Source organism: Simochromis diagramma, unplaced genomic scaffold (genome assembly GCF_900408965.1).
Source record: "Simochromis diagramma unplaced genomic scaffold, fSimDia1.1 OVJJ01000284.1, whole genome shotgun sequence".
Classification (NCBI taxonomy): Eukaryota; Metazoa; Chordata; class Actinopteri; order Cichliformes; family Cichlidae; genus Simochromis; species Simochromis diagramma.
This window is the reverse complement of record NW_024386871.1, coordinates 505024-530497: the sequence shown is the minus strand read 5'-3', so window position 1 is coordinate 530497 and position 25474 is coordinate 505024. Positions and strand designations below refer to the sequence as shown.

Sequence of the window (25474 nt, the reverse complement as noted above, 5' to 3'; positions counted from 1 at the left end):
TTTCTGCTATTCATTGGGTCTTTTTTTAACCATCATTCTTGTTGCTTCACCAGAGCTGTTGCATGTAAAGTCCCATGCCACCACGGCCCACTTGGCTCATGACTGGTGTTGACCGCTTGCGAGCCGAGGACTCGCACAAAGTACTGACAGCACAGCAACAACAGGAAGTCTCACTGAGCTGTGCTCTGCATGCAAAGAATGAATAACAATAAATAAGGAAAAGGAAAATACCCCCGTGACCCACTGACCACATTTCAGCCTATAATTTAATGACAAGTGAATCCAGCAGAAATGAGCGTGCTGCAGATGTGCTGTGGATGAGCCTGCATGATTGTGTTGTTGCTCCTCTCTTCAGAAGCTCTGACGCAGGTTTTGAACTGCTGGCGTCCTCGTGCCAATCAAAACTCGCATGTTTTCGCTTGCGTAAATACTTTATTGATCCTGCTTTCAGCAGCAGCTCAGGTTCATCTTTACATGGAGGACAGTTTTGCAAAGGATTTTTAAAGGGATTTTAAAGTACAAGCTTATTCAACTGAACTGAAGTTAACTTTTGGATAAAAAGGTCACAAGTTAGAAATATGTCTAATTTGTCCCCCAAGTAGGTGTGATCAGTTCCATATTTGGGCTGGCTCACATTCCCCCCCCCCCCTTTTTTTTTTTTTTTTTTTTTTAAACACAGAAACACAGACAACAAACAACAGATAACTCATTTACAGCATAACAAAGTGTAAATAATCATGTGGGTTTAAAAAATTTTGATTTTTATTTGGTTGATTGATGGCTGCTGGAGCAAAGCGTGGCTTTTTCCTGCATTTTGGGACTAAAGGCCGGCATCCAGAAAGCAGAAACTGACTGCGTAAAGGGTGTGAGTCAAACCAGCCAGCCACTCAATGTGATAGAGTGAGTTTGTGTTTCTTAGAGATAAGTAACGGTGATAACAAAATTAGGTCAAAGAGAAGTCAAAAGTGCAATAAAATCAGGTCGATGTGGAAATAAGATAAGTTCTTTAACAGTTCAAAAAAAGAAATACCTGATGCAAAATGTTCCTCTTTGGGGGTTCTGTCTTGTGTATGCACATATGTGATTTCATTGAGGATACCAAAGAAAGCGTATATGTGTACCAACTTTTGTGCTGTGACCCAGACCGAACAGCAGCTGAAGAGTCAGTAGCTAGAAGCTGGAAGGAGAGGGACATGACGGCCTTAAACTTCCCATTCATGTTACAGACGTGCCCCCAGGGGGCAAACTGTCGATGAGGAGTTCTGCTGTAACATCCTGAGTTGTCCAAGTGAGACGTTCCCACTGGAATTGAGTAGCACACAGTGGACTGCTCTTTTAACTCTCTGGGGAGATCCAGGACGCATCACGGACACAAAAGTACAAATGAGACCTGAGGCTAAAAAAAAAAAAAAGAGGAAAAAAAGGCTCCCCAGATCAATATAATATAGTATAAAAATGTTTCTATGATTTTTATGCTCGTTCTCATTATTGCCAGTTTTTTCTTTTACATTTATCCCAAACATGTTGGTCAGGGTATAAAAAATGTCTTCATTTGACCCTTGCTGTAAGAAAACCATACTACCAAACAGAATCTTATCATTTAGTCTCCACTCTCACTGTGGCCACAGCCTCGCATTGGCCACTGAAACAGGCAGCTGTTGGACATGGCAGAACAAAATTAGTTTTCCTCCAGAGAATAACTGCGTTCATTCTCTGTGACAGAGTGCAGAGCAGAGTAATCACAGTCAACCTGCTGCTCTTCACATTCAGTCCAGCCCGTTAGTGCACATTAGAAAAAATGGTTCCTTTGCCCTTGGTGATCTGCTGTCTGGCCACAAAGATGCCAAAGTTGAACATGTGACATGGATTGTGTGTAAAAATGTTGTTTCGAGTCAAGATATGTTTTTTCTTTTTTTTTTCTTTTTTTTTTTTTTAGATTTAAATATTGCTTTTTGTCTGTTTTCAAGCTGGAGATGAAAGTGCAATTTCACGGCAGAACAGTTCTAAAATTACACTGTAACCTCTAATCTGCTCGAACCATAACCTCCGTTTCATCACTTCGCCTGCTGCCGAGCGAGCAGGTTGTTCAGACTTTCATAATTACGGCACAAGCACGGAAATGTGGCATTTCTGCCTGTGAGAACCCAAAGGTAGATAAAATTTGGGTTGTAACTTTTGCTCGAGAATTAGCCAGCCGTAACAGTGTTGCTTCAGCAGACTCGTGGTTTTCAAGCGTCTCACTCTGGGATTGCTTCCTCTCGTAGGGTGGATGGAGATGCTCTTCAATCCTTGGGAGTGATGCCTTGGTGGATAGAAGGTGTTTTCACAGTAGTGATTTCTGCTGAACTTTTGAACTGCGCCGTATAATTGTCGCCCCAGTAACTGCAGACGGCTGACTTTTTTTTTTTTTTTTCCGTATTCTTACCTGGAACATCAGGTTGTGCTGGCAGCCTCTGAGTCTGACAGCAAAGTCGAGTTTAATTGCCTAGAAAGAAAATCCCTTCTCTGATCCTCGACCCTCACTTTTTATGTTTTTGCTCAGGCAAAAAAAAAGACCTTAACTTGCAGCAGCTAAGCAGGCAGGCGTGCGGGATTTAGTTTTATCAAGTAGAATTTAAATCTTCAGTGAGGTAATTACTGAACTCCTCCTCTGACACTGATGTTTTAAGTGTAGCCCCTAAATATTTAGAGTGTGCTACTTGAGACCTACTGTATCTTGTAATAGCACACGGCTTAAAGGGCGACTGCAAGTTGCCTGGAAAATAGCAATCATTTAAAAAGTGCTAAAAATCTGTCATAACTGAGTGTACAAGACTTGGATGTCTCCAGGTGTGGAGACAGGATGGAAAATCCTGCTCCACAGACACAATATTTAGGTCATGTTTTTATAGACGTAATATTTAGGTTCAGTCCACGTAGTTTATGCTTCCACGTGGGCCCCCTTTTCCGGTCATGCTTCGTGTAGCTACCCCCACAAGCGAACTCCAGACAGCACATGAGCCTTGTTTTGACTAGACGGCCTTTTGCAGATGCCGATTCCTCGCTGCCCTCCCCTGCTCTTATACGACTTCCCTAACAGAACCGAACTGGCTTCCTTTGCGGAGACTTAACATCCGAGTGCGAACGGCGGAGAAGGGCGAGACATCTGAAATCCGCCAGCAGCGTGTGGGACGGGGTCTACGTGCATTCCCCAACTGTCTGTAACATTCCTACCGCATTTAACTTGCCCTTCCTCTCGCTGTTTGCCTGTCTGATTTCCTCGTCTGGATCTTTCATTCGTAACATCTTGGTGCCGCTGCTTTCTCCCATCCTCATTCATTCTTGAGACCGTCAAAGCATTAGCTGTACAGTCTCGCTCACATAATTGCCTACATTTATATTAATGGACTAACTGTTGTGTTAAATCACCCACTTAGTAATGTAGCTTGTTCGCCACTCAAAAACTATAAGTCTCCTTTTGACTGACTTGTATAGGATGTGTGGAAAGTGCTATAAATGTTTCCCTTGCTGACTTGAAATGAAAATACACACATTTTACTAGATAAAATAAGTTAATTTGTAAAGGTGTAGTAAATCAAATCAAACCACACTGAACGTTAAGTGATCCACCTCTTTAGTTTTCTGCATGGGTCAGCCAGCACGTGCCGGGGCTTTGCCTCTCATGTGGGTTGTGCAAAGATGGAAGTGGGTGAACAGCCTAGACAACCCTCCCCAATAATCTTGGACCACGCCCACTTTTAGCCCCAGGTTCACCCACCGCAACCCCTCCAACTCAGCATCAGCGCGGCAGCCTGGGAGACAGATGTGGGAGACTCGTGAACAGGAACTCCTCTCAGCCTCGCGGGATGACCCGGTCACACTCGGCCGTCACCGTGGGTGTGCGAATGTCTGGTTTGGTATGTGAGACCAAGCAGTGGAAGACATAGGAAGTAGGCCAGGCATAGACGGGCCTTGCTGAGGTCAGAAAGGGTGCAGAATAAGTAAAGAAAAAAGTTGTCCTTTTTTTCACTTGAAGTTTTGGTAATGTGAGAAAGGCCCATTTAGTTTAGAAAAATGATGTGCTGTGTAGTTTTCTCCTTACTTTTGAACATTTTTCTACTTTTGTCTACTTTCTGATCTCGGATCCATCAGACTACAAATTCAGAGTAAAGTAATACTAAATGGAGATTGATACACATTTTCACTTTTCAGTGGGCAAAGAATTTTTCATTCTAATTTAATAATTTAAATTTCCTTTAAAAATGTCCTTGCCCTTGCAGTCTTAGCAATGTTTCTCTTGTGATTTGAAATATTTGCTTTAAGCTTTGAGCTGGAGCATTGCCATTTTTACCACATCTAAAGGGAAGTTTCACTGACCTTTGATTCCAGGAGTGCCAATGAAAGTAAATATGTAAGCCCACAATCCCTCTTAGCACCTGTACTTCAAGACTTTACCATTTATAAGTGGAGCAATGCTGGCTTTTGGGGATTTGTACTCTGAGGCATGTATTAATATTGAAAAAGTGTTAAAGTGATGTGAATTCACTGACCTATGTATTAGTCACACATTGCTAATATTGGGTTAGCTGCCATTTTTGCTTTCTGAACTGTCTTAATTCATCAGTGCATCGATTACAAAGGTGCTGGAAACATTGAGAGATGATGTGACTCTCCTGTTCTACCACATCCCAAAGGTGCTCTGTCCAAGTCAGATATGGAGACTGTGGAGGGCATTTAGGTACACAGAACAATTTGGCATGTTCAAGAAATGTCATGCCGAATTCTGACCCTGTTGTCCGAATGTCACCGAAATCGAGACTCATGAGACCAGGCTATGTTTTTCCAGTCATCTATTGTCTCATTTTAGTGAGCCTGTGCAAGTTCTGTGTTCTCAGCTGATAGGGGTGACACCCAGTGTGATGTTCTGCTGCTGCAGCACACCTCCTTTAAGGTTTGACATGCTGTCCATTCAGAGATGCTCTGTGTGCTTTGGTTGTAGTGGGTGGTTATTTGAGGTTCTCTTGTCTTCTTATCAGCTTGAAGCTGTCTGGCTATTTTCCTCTGATCTCTGGCATCAATGAGGCATTTTTAACCTGAGATCTGCTGTTCGCCGGATATTTTGTCCTTTTTTTGGACCTGTCTTTGAGATGGTTGTGTAGGAAAATCCCAGCATGTCAACAGTTTTTTGAAATACTTAGATGAGCCTGTCTGACACAACAACCATTCCACATTCAAAGTTACGTAAATCCCCCTTCTTCCCCATTCTGACACTTAGTTTGAACTTCAGCGGGTCGTCTTGACCATGTCTATTTTTTTTGAAACACAACAAGCATCTCTAATACTGAAAACTCCAGTAAGCATTTATCTTGGTATCCCGTAATAAACTAAAAGCTGCTGATGACAAAATGTTTGCCTCTGCCACATTTTGCTACAGTTAGTAAATCAAGCTGAAGTCAGAAGGCTAACTGAAATATATTAATGCTCATTTTATTATCTTTCTCTCTGCTTTCTCTCTCAATGTTTGACTTTTCACTCTCACACGTATCTTTTATTCTCAATCTTAAAAACAAAATACTCTGAGAGACACAAAGGGAATATCTCAAGCCTTCCAGACTACAGCCATCGCTCTTGTCTGTCAGGCTATTTGACAGTTGTGTTTAAATGCCGAGTTTCCTCCGCTGTCACTAAACAACAACTTCATGCACTGGAGCTGACATTCAAAATGCAAAAGGTTAAAGGTCATCTTCACTGAAACACCACGATATTCTGCATGAACATTTTTCTGGTCATTAACCTGTAAAACTAATAAAAAAAACATATGATGCTAAACTTTGTTGTTCTGCTATTAAAATCCTTCAGAGTCTTTTGCTTGGTGACTATGAGATGCTAGTTATAGTTTTGATATATTTATTTGAATAATTTTAGGACAGCCAGAGATTTACTGACCCTAGTTTGCTTCCTTTCATTTTTTTGTGAAGACAAAAGTGATAAATTGAGGGTGAATAGCCAGCAATAGTGGTGAAACAATTGTTTACTGCTCTCTATGTTAGCATGCTAATAAGCATTAACACAGAGTGCTGCCCATCAGGCTGAATGGAGTCCACAGACTGCGTTTAACCAGATGAGAATGTTACAGACTGTCGGCCTGGAGTGGAAAAACTTTGGAAAGCTCCCCCTTTCCCGCCTTCCTCTTTGGACACTATTATTTAAGTTTCTAAATTCAGCTTTTCTCCTTCTTTGTTGCCTTAAAGGTGCAGGCTTCTCTCTTATATCTTCATATCGACTCTTTCCACTTTACCTCCAGGTAAACCTCTTTCCTTATGTAGAAAAATGGGGGTGTGGCTGTATGCACATAGTACGCAGATTGAGCCTATTGATTTAGAATAACTAACATGTGCATGTTGGTAAGAAGATAATCTGCTGGTGCCCACATGCCTTAAACCTGATATGGCATGCAAACAGACTTTTGGGGCATTTTTGACACACTTATTAATAAATGAGGGTCAATATGAGGATTGTGTTTCTATACTGAATTTTGTCACCACCACAAGTGTTCAGACAAATCTGTTCCATGTGTTTGAAGAAAAATTGGTGGATATTCACTGCTATAAAGATTTACTCCTTCAGGACCATGAAAGTTTGCAGTTTCGAGGCAATCCAACCCAAAGTGGTGGATAAGTCAACAGAGCGACGGAATAAAATTGTCCACAAAGCTAAGCAGCTAGCATGCTTAGAACGTATGGCTTATAGCTTCTCGGCTAAAGAACTTTCTGCTGTTGTCTCTTTATAATAACTGATCATTTGCTGAAGCTTTAACTGCTTTTATTTTTTCTGGATTTTAACATTCAGACAGATGACTATCTGTGTTGATGAAAAGCGTGTTCAAAGTACCCCAAAAAGCTAAAAATGTGTCTCCACAGTGGGTTTACAGGTGTGACTCTGTCAAAATACTGCTCATATCCTGCATGTAATTATCACCAGGCGCTGACGTGATGCTGTTTTTTCCTCAGTTGGCAGTTTAAACCGACAGAACATTAAAGGAAGTCTGCATCAGGCTACTAACTTAAATGGACTTTTTTTTTTTTCCAGTGAGCTCATACGAGCTGAAATAATGTAATTCTGCACACAATCAGTAAGTGTTGTAAAAGCAAGGTTCATTATAGTGTTGATAGAACGTGGTCGAGACTGTTTTGCTTTTGGCGCTTGGTTTCTGTGCGAAACAGTGCCTCGCTCCTGGCAACCTGGAGCCACATCAATAGTGAAGTAAGTGATGAAACACTGAACACAACCAATTAAAAACAAAAGTAAATGAGGCACAAGTTGAAGCTTAACTTCAAGGATTTTGTAACTAGTTTAATTTTTCCAAGTGCTACTGTAACTTTAGGCCTTCTGTGTCAATTCCACTGGAAGTACACACGGCACAAATTATTAACCCTTTTATTTCACGTGCTTGTGGTCACATCAGAAGATTAAGCGTAACCAAGCCCTTGATGGCAGCTTAAACTAGGTAAGCCTTTCACACTGTTGTTAGCAATTAACAATATAACTACTCTTTGTGCGGACCAAAAACAAAAAGGTGGCACTCACACAGAGCTGCATATGCTGCTTATGAATGTGTGTGTTCAATTCCACCCATAGAAAAGCACCTCCGCCTGCAGACACGTGTATTTAAGGCCATATTCCCCATCTTATCTTTTGTCTCTGATGTGAACGGCAGTCGTGTAGATTTTGTGCTTCATTGCTGGATTGAGTCCTGGGTTTAGTTCTGTTTTCTACTTCGTTTTAGTTGAATATGCAAAGCCTCCAGAGCACTGCCCAGGCAAAAAAACAATGTTTTTACATCTGCTCAGCTCTCAGATCACAGAGCCAATATTGTTTCAAAATTATCTTTCTGACGGGAACATGAAGCCATTTGTTTCTGCAGCACGTTCCAGTTTCCCCTTCATTCCTGTCATCATATCTCTCCTGTTGTCTCTTGTCTGCAAAATGTCCTTTTTCTTTTTTTTTCTTTTTTCCACAACAAACATGTATTACTGCTGGAGATTTGTATGGAAGATCCACGACTGAACAGGAATGCATCTTTGCACTTGTTGAAATGTTCGCTAATCATAAACTGATGATAATCATCACTCTGTCAATGATGAATGCTTCACGTGTCTTCGCTTAATTTTTGGTTCATCCATCACAGCCTGGAACAAATACTTCTGTCTCTGTATGAACTTCTCCTGCTCTCTGCCTCTTTGGAAAGGCCCACCCATTGGTCTTTGATGAAAGTGATATATCTCAGGCGCCCTTTTTCCTCCAGAGCCGCCCTCTCTGAGTTAGCACTTTTTTGGTCTCCATTATTTAGTCTGACTAATGCGGTTTGCAGAGTACTTTTTAATTGTGCCGCCGTACAAGGCACACTAGAAATTGAATTTAACAGCGAGTGAATCTTGGCCGATGTAATGAGATAATCTCAGCATTTGAACAATATGTGGCCCTGTTGCTGTGCCTTATTGTCATGTTTCTGAGTAGAATGATACCATCACCACTCCTATTCCCAAAAGAGGAATTGCATGACACTCCTCAATTGTGTGAGCAATTTAAAGTAAGTGGATGCCAAGCTAATGATGCAGTTAATTAGAGGATTCAAGAAGATGACATTCATTATGCACTGGATGCTTTCTGAACAGAAATGCTGTCAGCCAATGAGTTCACGTGATTCCATTCCAACCATGAGACAATATCAAAATTCTGCTTAGAGCCACAGAGGTTTAGGGTGTCAGAATTAATTGGTAATAATTTATGTATTTCACAAACGATTTGCTTAAAGCAGATCTGCATTACCATCGGACTTCAGTTAGCTGAATCTGCTTTGGCCTTTCACTATGAGTGTTTGATCCTTTTTTGGTTGACATTACTGTACCGTCCAAAAAGTCTTACGTTACACCTTATTCCTTTGTATTTTGCTTCCAAGCTGCTATATCGGTGTAATTTTTGAAGTGGTCTTAAAAATATGGGGTTTTTTTTCTTTGGACTTTGGCTGTGTTTTTCCCCCCCTTATTTTCAGTCCAGTCTTGTATCTGAACAGTTTCAAGGGATCCTTTTAAATTGTTAAGTCACTGACCTATGAATCATTTAAACATAAACACCAATTTCATGGGATCATGTCAAAGGTAAGACAGTATTACAGGCATAAAATAACATTATAGCACCAGCACGTCAAGAAGACGTGCCAGGCATAAAGAAAAAACCTTGTGCATCTTCAGCAGATGAACAGCATCTGAAAGTCATGTTCTTAAGAAATGGATAAAAATCCAGCAAAGAGATGCATCTGGCCCTTCATTCAGTAAATCTATTATTCAAGAAAGCCATTTTTAATGAAAAGAAATAGGGTAAAGCCAGAGGAATGCCAAATTACACAAGAACGTAACTGGAAATCAACAGGTCTTGTGGAGTATTGAATCCAAATTGGGAAATTTTGGTTTAAGTTCATCACCAATATGTGCAGAGGAGGTCAGGAGAGAAATACATCAGCAAGGGTCTTTAGCCATCTGATTAACAACTTAATTTTTCAAGATGAAAATGATCTCAAGCTCAATGCTGCAACATTATACGCCTTTCCCGTTTCTCTAGCAAAATATATAGAAATGAAGTGTGGTTCAAGGATTCTGCACAGTACTGCATAATATCAGGATGTCCCATAGATATGCTGGAAAAATAAGACTGGTAGCACGCATCTTTTTCTTTTTGAATTGAGCTCTTCGCAATAACTGTGGCTAGGTGCTGCTAGTCCCGTTTCTTACATACTCAGGCCAGAAAGCTAGCACAGCAAAGAATCTAAATTACAGAAATGTTTCTTAAAGGAAAGGCCTCAGCTGATAATTAGAGTATAGGTTCACCTCCAATTTCAGCTTCTTTCTTTAGTTAATCATATGCATGCACAGTGCATTCCAGGTCATGTACTAGCTGTATAAAGGCTAGAGTGACTGAAGCAGACAGTAAATGCTGTTTCCTGCTTGGTGGTCTGCATGAATTCTTATTATTTGTCTTTATTCAAGTAAACATGATTATACCGTGTGCATTTATTCTCAGACAGAGGAGGTGATACGCTGGTGTCTGCCGAACACGGGTGAGTCAGGAGAGGGTAGGAGGGTAGAGGACATGATGGGTGAGATCTGCTGTTAACTCTCACACTGCGTGTTTGAGTTTTATCTATTCTTTGTGCTGCTATTATACATGCTGCATTTATCTGTGTTTTCTATCCTATAGATACTGATACATTAGTGGATGTTTATATTACATTACATTAAATTGTCAAAAATTCTAATAAAGTCCTCAAATGTGTAAGTCATCCATCCTGTTTCAAACACTTAAGAGTTTAAGTTTACTCTTGCATGTAATTGAGAACAGATATCTCTAATACGGTCATACACACATAGCTCACGTCTGTGGATGTGGGCACTGAAGCGCCATCCAATTCTTATTCAAACCTTTTGTTTACAAGGGGCATCCAATCAGAAAAGTAATGAATTAAAAGTAGAAAAAAGGGTTTTTTTTTTTTCTGATAATGGATAAACTGAAGGGTCATATCAGGTCCCAGTGTAAGGTAAACAAGGATGCAAAGTTCCTTTTCAAACCATGTAGTTTTCATTAACAAACTTTTCTACAGAAAAAATGTCTTAAAGAATAGAAATTTCCCACTTTAGAAAATGCAATTCATCCCTAGGTTTGAAAGAAGTACTCTGTAAAGCTCAATTTCTGGAGCACAAGTTTGATCGTAGTCCTGTGGCTCGGGGCTAAAAGCATGTCTGTACTCACCTTCATGTTCACTGGTTTACTAAACAGTCGCAGTCACTGTTTCTGCCAACACCTCTGATGTCATATTGCATTTATGTAATTGAAAAGAGGAGTGCACAGACTTGAAGAAGATTTCTCAGCCAAAATAATCATTAACAGTTCTTAACTATGTATTTTCATAGATGCTTGATTTAACGTCTGGTAATGTGTGGTAATGTCTGGCTGCAGTTTCTTTCTCTTTTTTTTTTTGGACATGTTCACATACTGCACCTTTGTGTGTGAGAAATCTGTGTAATCTGTGCAAATTAGGTTAAACAAGTAGTAGCAAGAGTGCTCCTATAGCGCACCTATGAGTTGAGTAGGTAACCCATATACCACAAGGCTACGCAGAGGCCTACATGTGAACACCCCCTCCTAGTCTAAAAATAAACGAATGAATACTAGCAGCAAATCTGTCTCAGTTTAGTTAGCCTAGAGTTTACACCCAGTTGTAAACCGTCTGTATTTCGATTCATGAGGGTGCCTCTTGACCTTGACAAAGATACTGCGCCTACCTCCTCTAAAAGTGTTCTTGACTTGGCTAAATGGTTTTAGGAGTTGTTCTGTTTTTTAACCATGAAAATAATTCTGTCATCATCCACTTCAGCTGTCTTCTGTGATCTAGCCGACCTTTTGGTGTTGCTGAGCTGGCCGGTGCGTTCCAGATTGTTAATTTGGCCACTCCTAAAGTTTTTGCTATGTTTACTTTGTTTGTCTCTTGTGCTAACATCTCTTCGGGCCTTATATTGTCTATTACAGTGAAAAGCTATAAAATACAAACACCTTCAGATATCATATCTGCTTCATTTGTCACAAGGGAACAATTGTCCATTTAGTTTTCAGCCTCTGACGATCGGAGAGCACGTATAAAAGTTAGTGCAAACTTTTGGTAAAGGCTTTGAATTAAAGCTGAAATCCTGCACTTTAATCGCTTAATGAATGTTTAAAATCCACCCTGATAGTGTAGAAAGACAGAAATACTTCAATTGCGTCTTTTTTCTAAACAATTACGGACCCAACTGTATATGCGTGTATTCACATGTGTGGCTGTAGCTCAGGTAGCAGAGCAGGTCAGCCACTAACCAGAGGTTGGTGGTTCGATCCCAGGCTGCTCCAGTCTGCGTGCCAAATATCCTTGGGCAAGATACTAACCCGCTCTCCGATGCGTTCATCGGAGTGTGAATGTGTATGAATGGAAGATACTTAGCACTTAATGCTCAGAAAAAAGTGCTTGTATGATTGGGTGTGATTGGGTGAATGTATTAGTTGTATAAAGCTTTGAGTGCTCAGAAAGAGTAGAAAAGCACTATATAAGAACCAGTCCATTTACCACATGTGTATGATGGTGAGAATTTGTGTGTGCGTGATTGGTGTGGAGAGTGACGAGATGTGTGTTGCCTCTTCTGTCTGCCCTCAGCTGTCACAGTGTGGTGTGATGTCCGCTTTCAGTCAGTTCTCACGCCAAGGATCATACTGAAAACACACTCTTCTTCTATGTTACCCTTCACACACACAGCACTCGCAGCGGCAGCCAAACTGTGTCACTGCTGAAATGATTTGTTGAATAATCCAGACAGTTAGCAAATACTTGACTCATTAAATTATTTTTCTGCCAAAGATTTTTTTAATTGTCAGCTTCTCAAATCGGGGGAATCTTTCTTGTAGAATTGAAAATCTTTGAATACGATGGATTCTTGTTTATTTTTTATTTCATATTTAAAAAATGAAGGACATTTTATTTCTTGCTACAATTATTAAACCTTACACTGTCAGATAAAGTGCTCTTTACATTTAGACCCCTTTCTGTTGTCAGGCTGGGCGGATGTTAACGACACAGCCTTGATTGCGTAGTCACACTGATTGTATCGCCTACTACAACAGCCACAGTTATGTGCAAGACAATACAACATGAAGTATTGTATGTTGTGAGTTTAACTGGTGTTCCTCCTAAAGTCTCTTATGTTAATTCTAGAAAGTAAATTAACATAACATGGTCTCAAGCACTGAAGTATGTGAGGTATTGTGTCACTGCATAAAACACCCAATTAACATCAAGAATAGTTTAAGTAGGGGTTGGAGCCAGCATCAATATATTTCACACGGGTCCTTAAGCAAGATGTAAAAATGTTTAAAAGCAGTCAGTAAACAACAAATGTTGCCATGACCACTTCATCTCATAACTTTATGCTGGGGTCCGCCAAAGAGAAAACACATTATTAGATGCTGAAAAGATGAACGTGACTGGAAGGAGATTTTATGTGCACAGTAAAGTTTAGCAGTAACCCCCTGGTATATTGAATATTAGCTTGTTGTGAATGGGTCTGCACCTCATTGTTCTTTACGTAAAATCCGCATTAGCTGTCTCTCTGCTCACATAGGTCTGCCCACCTACTGTTATTTCTCAAAAATCCCTGCAGATAGAAAAGAAAAGCACTACACGCTACATAGCTGGTTAGCTTCCTATGGGGCAGTTTGTGTGTGTGTGTGTGTGTGTGTGTGTACGCATGCTTGTGTGTGCAAGAGGAGGTGTTCAAGTTCAGAGCCGTGAAAATTGTTACATTTGGGCCACGGCATGGCCAGTGTTAGTTACATAAGACCCCCCTTTCCATTGTGCAACTGTGTTTATTTGGTTTTCCAGCAAATGCTTTGGTAAAGAGGTGAATCTCGTAGAGAGGCTCAGGAGGATACACAGGCCTCTGAGGTGGAGCAGATGAAGTATTTTGTTGGCACTGCACTTGGAAAAAAGACATCAACAGTGTTGGGAAATGCTCTGGGGACTGCATGGGGAGGTGCTGCATTTTTTTTTCTTTTACATTCACGTAGAGAATGCTATGCTAGTGCTCCTATTGTGTATAACGTTTTCACTTTCCCTGTGGAAAGAATTTTCGAATTTCACTCCTGTGTCAATCTGTGGCCAAATACCTCACCTTTATCTGATCCTATATTGCCTCTGTTGGGTTCTTTTGAAGCTGCTGTATGTTTATACAGACTCCCTGTGCAGCCTGTGAATACCTACACCCTTGCACAATACTTGGATTATATGATGATAGACACAGTAAAAATGACAGAAGGCTGTGGTTCACCGCAGCTGATGCTCCTTAATTCATGCGTGCATTTTGGTGCGCATATAATTTGTATCTTAATGTTGTTACCAAGTATTAAATACAGCTGCCCTCAGCAAGCAGCAGGCATGTTTTGCCTTTTGAAATCACCTAGCAACAAAATGCAGCTACAGGAAGTAAAAGTTGATTGACTCCAGGGTTTCAAAAACATCCTTTTTTTTGTTGTTTTTAAATCTCTGCTGTGGCCCGCGTCCACCCTTGGCAGCCCAGAGAGGTCGGTGTTTAGCGCGAAGGGGAAATCTGCTCTGACAGAATGACAAGGTTCTCCGCTTCTTAGCGCTTACCATAAACTCATCTAATTGCTCTGAGGCTCCAAACCCACAATAAGAAGTCATCCGCTGGGGCCCACAGCAGTGGGAGGCTCCAGGAGACTTCCGGAAAACTGGGAAGAAAAAGCCTCACGCATGTGACACACACACACACACACACACACACACACACACACACACACACACACACACACACACACACACACTCTGAGCTTGTAAGTTTATCATTGACAAACAGAAACTTTTCCTCATGCAGCTCCTTGTACAGACCCACATTTGCTATTGGCTAATTCTCTGCATGTCTTCTCCTTTGCAGACTTTTGATGGGATAGACTTAAACATATGTATTTGCTTGTGTGTTTATGTGTGTGTGCCATCTTATCTGTGTCATTAGACCAGACACTGTGGGGGAGAAGTCACACCAGTGTGGTCGGTCTCTCTGCCTTACTGGAAACAGTCCTGGCAGGTGATCACAGATCAGGGGCTGCAGGGTCAGGAGGCAGACTGGGGAACTGGAATCCTGTTGGCCAGCAGAGGATGTTCATAGCAGCTGGTTATTCGACTGGATCAGCACATTAACCCTCCAGGAAGCATGATTGCCAGTATCAGCTTTAAAGGTCAGCAGCAATAATTGAGTGCCTGTGTGCTAGTGCGGCAGGGTGTCTTTTCTAAATTTGTAGTGATTTCCACAAGATAAAACCAAAAGATAACCACCAGTTCATAACCCAAAGGTGTCAAAGTCTTATGTTCACATTCTCAAGAAGCAAAAATGAAAACTTTTACAAGATTGTACAAAAACTGTTTTGCATTTGGTTTCTTGACTACTGTAAATTTTTATATTACACGATATTACATGAAGGTCTTAATACCTTTAACCAGCTGGTAACTGGTCATGGCCACTTTAAATAGATAATTCAAGTCTCTGAATTGGACCCTCATTCTGTGCTGTTGGTCACTTTTATTGAAATAAGTTGACAAATAATTTATTTTCTGTGTTTTTTCTGTGCTGCAACAACAGCAACAACAGATTGCCCAAACCTAATTCATTCCAATCCAGTCCAACTATTCTTAAAGCACTTTAAAAACACATATTAAACAAAAATAAATATGTCACGGCTGCGGCAGAGGTCGTGTGGTATGTGGGAGAAAAGGACCCAAAATGCAGGTACTGGCTTGATGCAAGTGAGGGTTTTATTTACAATGGGTGAAGCACAAACAAAAGCAAGGGTGGTAAGGACAGCACTAAGAAACGAACCTAAACTGGGAAAAACTAATAAACCTGGAACATGCAACATACAGGGAGAAACACAGAACAAACAGGGAGAAACACTGGATGAGGGCAGAGAGACGCGGAGAAACACCAACAAACGCAGACGAACCGACAACGAGCACAGGAAAACACACACTATAAATACAGACGGAGGGGAATGAGGAATGGCAAAACAGGAGCGAGGCACAGCTGATCCTAATTGACATGACGAGACAAGAGACACAGACCTTCAAAGTAAAACAGGAAATATACGCAGACAGCGAACAGAGGAAACACATGGGACGGGATGACTCGACACTAAAGAGAGGGAGCACAAAACCAAAATCTAATTAGGAAAACCATAACAGAATACATAACCAGAACACAAGATAAGAGTCATTAATACAAAAGCCCTGAGTCAACAGACACAGGACCATGACAAAATAGCAATAAAACATGGAAGAATACAAATAAAAACATTAAATTTACAATAAATAAAAAGTCTAACAAAAAAGATTAAAAAGTGACTTAAAACTGACTAGAAGCTAACTCTGGTATTAATCTTGAAAGAACTGGAGAAAAGGTGTTTTTAATGGAAGAAAAAGTGCAGCCTGGGGCAACTTATTCCAGGCCACAACAGTGAAAGCTCACCCTCCTTTTTTTTCTCAACTTTCCCCCCCACATCAGTAGCACTAGTTTCCCATGTTTAAATGGTACTTCTATGTAGTCTATGGAGGCTTTTTTGCCAACCAAAGTCGCTTGCTAGCTGATAACGTCACACTCCACTCTGATCCAAATGTGGTCACTCTGTCTCCAGAAACAAATGACGGGAAAAAAGTGACGACATAAGGTCAAACTCAAAAAGGCCAGGAGTCGACATTAAACTGGTTAATCATGTCTTTCCATTTTGCTTGAACAGTCTCTGCTCACATTTGAAAGCACCTGAATCAGAAACACGTAATTTACTTTTGACCATGTCCTAAAAAAATCACTTCAAAACAGTGAATTATTCAAACAGCTAATAAAGTGTTGATTAAATGATTTCCTACGGATGAACTGAAAAGTCAGTGTTTACAGTCACGTTCCATTATTTTGCTCCAGCGACGTGCTGCTGTCTTTGTTGTTAAAAGGTATATATCACAGGCACGTCACACTCAGTCACTGTCCTAGTTAAAAAGCCTCGCAGGAGGATTTGTGATTGACTTGAAAGGTGGTGATTACTCAAAAAGCCTGAAGGCAAATAAGCTCGAGAAGAACTAATTTAGGTTTGTTGTGATCTTTTATGCATGTGGGTCGCCTTATCAGCGCATTCACAATTCTCAGCGGAGACCTAGCGGGGCTGATTGATAGCCAAGTAGCTCTAGTAATGTTTTGGTGACATCACAATGCCGTGGGTCATTACAGCAGAGCTATTAGGAAGATTCTGCCATCCTTTCCATGGTTGTAATTGGTCCATGTACCTTTAAGCATGCTCTGCTGCAAAGGTTGAGGCACATGGAAAGCACCGGGTTGAATACATTTTAAATTACACTGCAGAAATAATCTTCATCCTAAAGCAAAGTTTGGTTGATGATTCCAAGATAATTGCATAATATTGGCAGATGCATGGCAGTAGTCATGCAAAAATTGAACTTTCATACGTAATAAAAGAAAGAGATTTTCTTTTTTTGACTTGCTGCCGGCACCTGCTGCAGTCAGTCCCGAATATCAGACTTTAGCTCTGCTGCAAAATTGATTTATTTAAGATGGAACATTGAGAAATCTGTTCACAAACAGTTGTTGAAAGTCATTTATCAGCCTATGCGGTGAAGTGTGATTTCAAGGGAGAAGAACATGTGATGGAGAGGAGTACACGAGGTCATGTTTTGCGTCTTGTTTGCCAGAGATAATGAGAACAAACCACCGTGAGAGGTTCACTCAGCAGTAGCAGCTGCAAAAATAGAAAAATGACTCAGGAGTACCTCGGTAGTTGTCTTCTAACCACCAGTCAGACAGAGGAGTGCAGCTCAACATACAAATAGAAGGAAACAACGTTATATTCAGACCTATATGTACTGTACAATATAGACTACATGTTCTCAGACATCTGAGGTCTGATTTGCCCTCCTTATTAGGATTTGGAACCGTTTTAACAGCTGGACCCAGCTGTGACACGCAGCTAATGAAGCAGTTCCAGTATTTTAAAACCCATAGTGCTGTCATGTGAATGCTCAGTGTACTAACTCACTCATATCTGAACACACCCACATGATGGAGCTCAGCTGATACTGGATTTTTTTATGGGGCGTTTTTGTAAAGAGTAACAAAAAGAGCACATACAGTTTGCTTGAATTCAAGTTGAAACACGTGATAGGATAGACCAGGGTAGGTTATCACACTTCCTACTGTTGCATGAATTGCTGATCATGGAACTATCCCCATAGTGCAACCTAGCTCAGAACAATCACCAAGTAGTTGTGTCTACATGCTTTGCAATCAGGAATTCCTCATACTGAACTTGGTATTATTTTAGCAATGCCCATTTGCCAAAATGTGAGCAAATATGAGCTGAAAATGAATGGGCTGCATTAGTGCCTGCAGGTTAGCATTGTGGGAACTGTAGTTTCAAACTTGAAGCTTAATCCCTTCAGTTGTTCTCATGCTGCATTATCATTGTTTGAATTTTACTATAGTCGAGAATGTCCTATCAATGTGGTGCTTATATATTTGTAACACTGACATTCTCATAGCTTATCCCCGTGAAACCAGTGTGACTGTATAGACACAAACCTAAAATAATGCAAAGCTGTGTCTGGAGGATGCAGGTGTGTCATTTTGTTTGAGGGAAGTTGTCACTGTCAGACTTTGAAAGCCAGTGGTGTAGACTACACAGACAGTCCTGACATAAGCAGTCTCAGGGGAAGTACTAAAAATGTGCTGAGCTCAAGACCGCGAGCCTTCGTCTTTACATGGTACTGGAGTCTTCTACACTTGCATAGACAGAATAATACACAAATGCGCTCAAAACCAGACAGACACACACAAACGATCAGATAAGAGACCAATCTCCAAAACAAACGTCCAAAGAACAGCACACACTTTCAAAAGCTTCTTCCAGTCACTGAAAAAACAAACCAGTACACACAGACATCCCTTCCAGACGCACACAGGTTGATGTGTCCCAGCATGCACCAGGGAACGCTTGGTTTCCTCTTGGCTGAAATCTGCATGTACTGTCCAGCCATAACAGACTACACAATTCCTCATCGTTACTGCTCTGGAATAGTATTGTTTGACCTTTTAACCAAGAGCATCAGGTCAGCTGCTGCTTCCATCCTTATGTATGTATGTTTGTGTGTGTGTGTTGTTACAATATGAACCTGAATACCAATTTATCTGATCACTGGCTTCTATATGTTCCTGTCAGAGATCTGCCCTGAGGCGTCACGGCCCTCTGCTAATTTATCTGCCTCATTAACTCTGGCTATGTAATATCATCAGCTGCAGTGTTGGACTGCATTATATAATGTAAATGCTGGTGTAGTTGACAGGCAACCACGGAGCAACTCGGGTGACGACCCGCGAAAGACAGGGTAACTGGATGCAACAGAGCGTGATTAAAATAAAAATCAAAAAAATCATTTTTTGAAGCCTTAAAAAGTGTTTCAACAGTTCATGTTTATGTAGCTTGTGGGAACATTAGTGTAAACTAGCAACAAGCTGGACTCTAAGTGTCTGTTGTTGTTTTCACATGGTTATGTTGAGCTTTTAATGTTTAACATGCGTATGCTGCAGTATTTCTGATGAAATTTCTCTTTGTTGATGATGGAAATTTAGCCCATGGGATGATGATATTGCACTTATGGAACGAATACTTTATGCTGACTTTACTAAGTCAAACCTGGAAGATGGCTCTCTGGGAGACATTCAGGCTCACATATTAAGATTTATCCCCAAGACAAGTGTGTGAGTTTTCTTTCATCTCTGTATGAGTTCTGGTATATCATGAATGTTTCTGACAGATGGAGTTGGGAGATGTTTACTGTGGCTTTTCTGCTGGTCTCTGCAACATTTTTTTAGACCATTAAAAATATTCTCTGTGTGGCCCACCAGATGCATTTACCTGTATCTGACAGAATTGTGATGCCATCTTTAACTATTACAGTAAAAATACCTTCATACCTGGTTCCTGCCAACTCTCTGAATGCACTTGTGTTTTTGTTAGCTTTTTTTCCACAGCATATAGTAAAGTGAACTTGAACAAAACTCATAATACATATAGACATATAACAATACACTCTGAGCCTTGGGAGTGGTTATTGATCACAAAAGCAGTGTCCTGGATACTTCATGAACTTCAGCTACATTTTATGTAGACTGCCTTGAGCCTAATAGACACTGTCCACACATCCAAAAGTAAAAACTGAACAAAGTCTAAATGCTTTCTGTTGCCTGCTACATAATGGTCTTGCCACTTTTCACTATAAAATATTATTTTTGTTAGAATCCTGATATCGCATCACTGAATTAGCCTGCCTTATTAAACTAGGCGGTGTACGAAACATCCATTGAACTTTCATTCTTCCTGCTTCAGACCTCTGAGCAGTTGTTGTGCCAGCTTTCCTTTCATCGCAGCATAATTAAAGCCCCCCAATGTGACTTTGCCGCGTCACTCAGTATTCACTTCGCAAATCCACTATGAATAGCAAGGAGAGTAAAATGTATAAACTGAATGGCTTTGGTGTCACTAAAGGCTTTACATTCATGAATGCTAAATGAGAACCAGCGATGTTGTGCGCCTAGCTGTGACATTTTTTTTTGTGATTGAGGTTGTAGCACTCAGAGATTGTAAACAAACTCTTATTTTCTGAGCTGTTAATAATTGTGACCCGAACTAATGACAATGATTATGCCTGTTTTATCTAGTGATTAAACTCTTGTCACATAGCATTATGTAATGTATTATTAAATCACCTGGTCTTAATTGAAATAGGAATCTGTTCTCTGTTGTTACTGAATAGCTGGATGTAAATGTGTGAGGAGGGTCTGCCTGTTGGCTAAGATTAAAGGTCATTCCTTGAAATGCTCACCTGAGCTTTGAACTCACTCACACGCACATATGCATATGCACACGCATTCAAGCACATTCTTTGCACGCAGTCATCAACTGTAAACAGTGCTTCTCTTGGCTTGTTTTTAGTAGAGGTCATCAGTAAAGTAACATGACTTTGCCCTCTGAACTCATCATCGGTTGAGATGTTGTCATCACCCCTGCACCCCCTTTTTTTTTTTTTTTTTTCTCCTAATGGATTCCCCTTTGCTCATGCATTGATTGTTTCTCCAGGCTCCAGGAAGATGACATCAGTCCCATATCTCCTTGAAGGCAATTCCTCCCTACAAAGCGCAGACAAAATATCCCCATCCTCCTCCTAGTTTACTTTTCTGTGTACCTACACATGAGCAGACTTAACCTAATTAATTTTGTCTCATCCATCCATTAGTTATATGGTAGCTCTGGCAGGGAGGCAGACTGAGAAAGCAGGTAGTTGATTTCCCTACATTTCATCTGAAGAGAAAGTAATACAAATATATATGGCCATGTCAAAACTAAAGTTTCCATACGATTCTGTGCAGGCCTGTGGAAAAATAAGTAAACACTTGGTGCTTCCATAGGAACCAAGAGTGTTAGTAGCAGCCAGGTGCTGCCAATGAAATACAATTGATTAACCAATTAAAAGCTATCGTGAGCACCTCTATAAACATGGAAAAATACCCAAGAGCTAGATCTCAGACTTTACAGGCCTCAGTCAGCACATTAAGGGTTCATGACAGTATGATTCGAACAAGTATTTTTTGGTTACGGGAGGTTTTTAGTTGCATCTGAACAAACCACAAGACAAGATTAAAGTGGAGACAGTCCCACGTTTCGTGAACACCAAGCACAGCATATCAGCTCACCTCATACCAGCTGTCAAGCACGGTGGTGGAGGCGTGATGATTTGGGCTTTTTTTCAGCCATAGGACCTTACAGTCAATCATGAACTCCTTGTATACCAAAGTACTGCGGAGCCAAATGTGAGGCCATGTATCCAACAGCTAAAGCTTGGCCTAGATTGGGTCAAGGAGCAGGACAATGATCTGAACCACAACCACAACTGGCTGAAAAAGAAAAGAATCAAGTTGTTGCAATGTCCTGTCAAGCTTCCGACCTCAACTTAGTGGAATTGCTGTGGGACCTTAAGAGAGCTGTGCACGAGTGAATGCCCACAAACCTCAATGAACATTAAAAGTCGTACTGCAAGCTACTGAATGATGAGGTATGCTTAGTTTTTCCTTTTCACATGACTGCTTGAGTAGCTTCTTACCAGAAGTTGAGCAGCTAATTGTATTTAACGTGGTGTATAAAGTTTTTTTTTTTTTTTAAACAGTGTGTTTACAAAAAATGGCTTAAATATGCCTGGCAGGTGAAACCTGATGAGATGTTCTTAAGGAAACCTAGTAAAATGTAGGACAGACCTGATAACATTGTTTCACATTTTCTTTTGTTTGACTTCTTCAGCTGTGAAAATGTGGATTTTTCCAAGCAGAGTCAAGTGCAGATGGTTTTGGTGCTGGCTGATATTCCAGTCTGCACAATGATCAATGCATCAGTCTGGCAATATTGTAAACATCCAACAGAGTTTAGCCAGTTTTTCCAATTCTTGCGTGTTTCAGAGTAGGGGTGGTCTTTGAAGACCCATTACTAAATAAATGATCATTGTCTTGGTGTGTACGATCCATAACGAGGCACATGTTTAGTTGGTTCTTTTGCTGTACTCATTGAAGATGTTTTTAAGGCTGATAAGGTCAAAGTGCAAGTGTGAGCAAAGGAGCAAAAAGGCTTTTGGCATGACTACATCTCTTTTTTCTTTTTAAGCTTCCCTTCTCTTCACTGCTACACAAGTCGACAGGCGGATGTATCATGTGCATGGTAGGTGAAACCAGCCGATCAGATAACAGGGGAAAGTGGAAATAAAAAACTAATCAGACAGATGTATTCCAGTCAGAGCAATAGGGTCAGAAAGCTCTGACTGTTGCAGCTTCTGCCCCTTGCTCTTTATTTCTCGCTGTCTCTTTTCTCACTCTCTGGCGCTAGAGTAGCTCCAATCATAGCACCTGGTTTCCCCATCATCTCTTCCCACTCGGTGCGGACTGAGCGCTGTGCTGTTCTACAGCCCGTTGACTTCAAACATGAGCTACTCCAGGAATGATAATGACAGAAACATGCCTGGAAAAATAGAATTGTCCTCCAAAAATACACTCTACTCTTAGTGTTGTTGGTCTTTTTTTGTATGTGTGTGTTTAGCTGGCAGGAGTCGGGTATCATCGCACAGAATTATTGATGGATGTTCTCTTCTACCTGTTTACCATCCAACTGATTGAGTACATGATGGTAATTGAATGCTAGCTGGGCAATAATGGGGGATTGTTATGTCCCAAGGAGCACACCTGTCCTGCGCCAGACCTGTGGAGTTACACACACGCCCACACACACACCAGAAGCTGAGAGACATTCCCACTGTGCTCCATTTCACATTCCAGTCCTCTGACAGCATGTCTGCTTTTATATGATTATATTCAAGAAAAAAAAATGACACCTTTGATTTGAAAAACTTATTTGTTTTGGTTTGACTGCCATTTGGAAAAAACCTGATGATTTTTCAGTTAGTTATTAGCTGTTACTGTTTCATAGCACACTTGGCAGATCAATCTGAGGTTTGCTATTGATCTGTTTTGATATTGATTTTTTATTTATTTTTTTAAGATTGTTTTATGTCTTCTGTGACATTCTGTGACATTTCATTAGGTCACTCATAGAAATCATATGCGCACTAAATGGAAAACTGGAGAAAGTCTAGTAATAATAAATTACAATTAAATGCACAATTTCACATTATAGACTCAGGCTCAATTGCTTTTGACTCTTTTAGTGCAGAGTAAAAGTAAGAACTGTATGACATAATGACACAGTGGGCAAAACCGCACAATTTGTCTACTACAACAACGTGACTGTGATGCACAAATCCACTGCAACGTGAAAAACACCTGCCTCATATTATGCTGGTAGCTTTTTTGTCACCAAAACCCATCAGGGCATAGATATAGCACCTCTGTGTGTGTGCTGTGGTGTTTGGCAAGTGGATGTTGGCAATGGATCCTTTGCTTCTTGTGGGTGGCGTTGTTGGATATGGAGTTTGCATTGGGATCTGGGGTTAACATCTTAAACTCTTTGTCATGTTCCTTGAGCCATTCTTGGACAGTTTTTGTGGTGTGGCAGAACACGTTGTACTTTAAGGACACTGCCATTTGGAAGTGCCATTACCATGGTGGAGGGATGGGGTATGTCTGGAACAGTGCTCATGGGTCAGTCAGACTAAAATAAAAATAGGACGACAACCTTCTTGTGAGTCGGAGAAATTGGTGCTTGCCAAGTGATTGCATTGAATTTTTTTCACATTTGGAAACTGATTGCAAGTAGCTGAGGTGACCAGCTCTCTTGATCATTATTCAGGTCACGTGATGAGAGCCAACCTGTCTACAAATAATCGACGACAATCATCCTTAGACATTTATAAACACAGTCAGTCTGCACTAATGAGCTCATCTTGTGTTCTGGTTGTATTCTTGTGTAAAAGCAAAGGTGCCAAGCACTGTTTGTCCTATTTTACAATTAAATTGCTGTCTTGGAGTAATTATATCAGTATTTTCAGAGAGATTTCTGTTTGAAATCTTTGAGACACTTGCTGAACTCTGAATGTAAGTATTTAATATTAATATCTGTGTATGGTAACAATCTGGCAACCATTTTCACAGTTAATTGCCATATTATCACAAACAGGCTGTATTTAAATGCCAATTGGAGCCCATTCAAATGCAAACTAATAGCAGTCTTATTGGTAAATGGTAAATGGCCTGTATTTGTATAGCGCTTTACTAGTCCCTAAGGACCCCAAAGCGCTTTACACATTCAGTCATCCACCCATTCACACACACATTCACACACTGGTGATGGCAAGCTACATTGTAGTCACAGCCGCCCTGGGGCGCACTGACAGAGGCGAGGCTGCCGGACACTGGCGCCACCGGGCCCTTATTGCTGTTCTGTCACTTTAAAGACAGTGACTGACTGCAAGTGGTCACACACCTGGCCTTTGAACTACCCATTTCAAAGGCAACATGACCGCAAGTTCATTGGAAATGACTGGAATAATTCTGGTCGTACTGCAACCCCAGTGTAGCCCTAGCATAGGGTGGCTGGTACCTGTCAAATTAAAATGCATATGCCAAGTATTGCACTATAAGATTAACATTTTCTGTTGACTTATCAGTGGTTTTGGTCTTGTGGCTGATTGGTAAATATCTGCACAGATTTTATTTAGTATAACTAAATCCAAAAAGATTATGTGTAACTTTGGTAAATTATGAGACTTCTGTCTTTGACAGTTACACAGTTTTCAAAGTCAATGTGTAGCGAAATTCATATAAGAAATGAATATCTGTAACAGATTTGTTTTTAATAGGAAAAATGTGTTTTTACTTTTTTAAGAGAACCCCATAAGCTAGGGGTGACCAACTCCAGGCCTCAACAGCCTGCAGGTTTTAGATATCACCCTGGGTCAACACACCTGAATCAAATGATGTCCTTGAGGCCTGGATTTGGACACCCCTGCCATAGGCTGTTACCTGATGATTTGTGAGTTTTGACAGACTTTTGGTATCAACAGCTGCTGTTCCAAAAGAGAGAAGCCGGTGATGCTAGCTAGACCCCTCAGTGTGCCACCCCACAGAGCCGTGAGTATGCCAGAGCTGCCACTGACTGAATGAAAAGAATAAATGAATACACATGAATCAGTGGTAAAATCCCCTTTTACTGTAGAGGGGGAAAAAAACATCTTCACAGGTCGTAATGACTATGACTTGCTCCAGTCAGTGTGCACTGGAGAAGTTCACAGCTCATCTACTAAGTGCTGCCATAGAAGCGCTCAAAATGTGCACGCATATAAATTTCAGTTTGA

At 40.7% G+C, this 25474-nt stretch overlaps 1 protein-coding gene across 6 annotated transcripts in view; it reads left to right on the top strand.

The window, feature by feature from the left end:
- ddah1 (dimethylarginine dimethylaminohydrolase 1) overlaps positions 1-25474 on the top strand; it is an 81435-nt gene that overhangs the window by 10320 nt on the left and 45641 nt on the right. Inside the window, exon 1 of one of the 6 annotated variants that reach the window (XM_040031483.1) lies at positions 673-14808. The exons of 4 other annotated variants lie outside the window; for them this stretch is intronic. Coding sequence is in view for 1 of the 2 variants with exons in the window: in XM_040031481.1 (XP_039887415.1) it covers positions 25212-25250 (39 nt within the window). In the remaining variant the exon portion in view is untranslated. Of the gene's footprint in view, positions 1-672; positions 14809-24477; positions 25251-25474 lie in introns of those variants that run through there. One more of the 6 variants, XM_040031481.1, reaches the window with a different exon arrangement.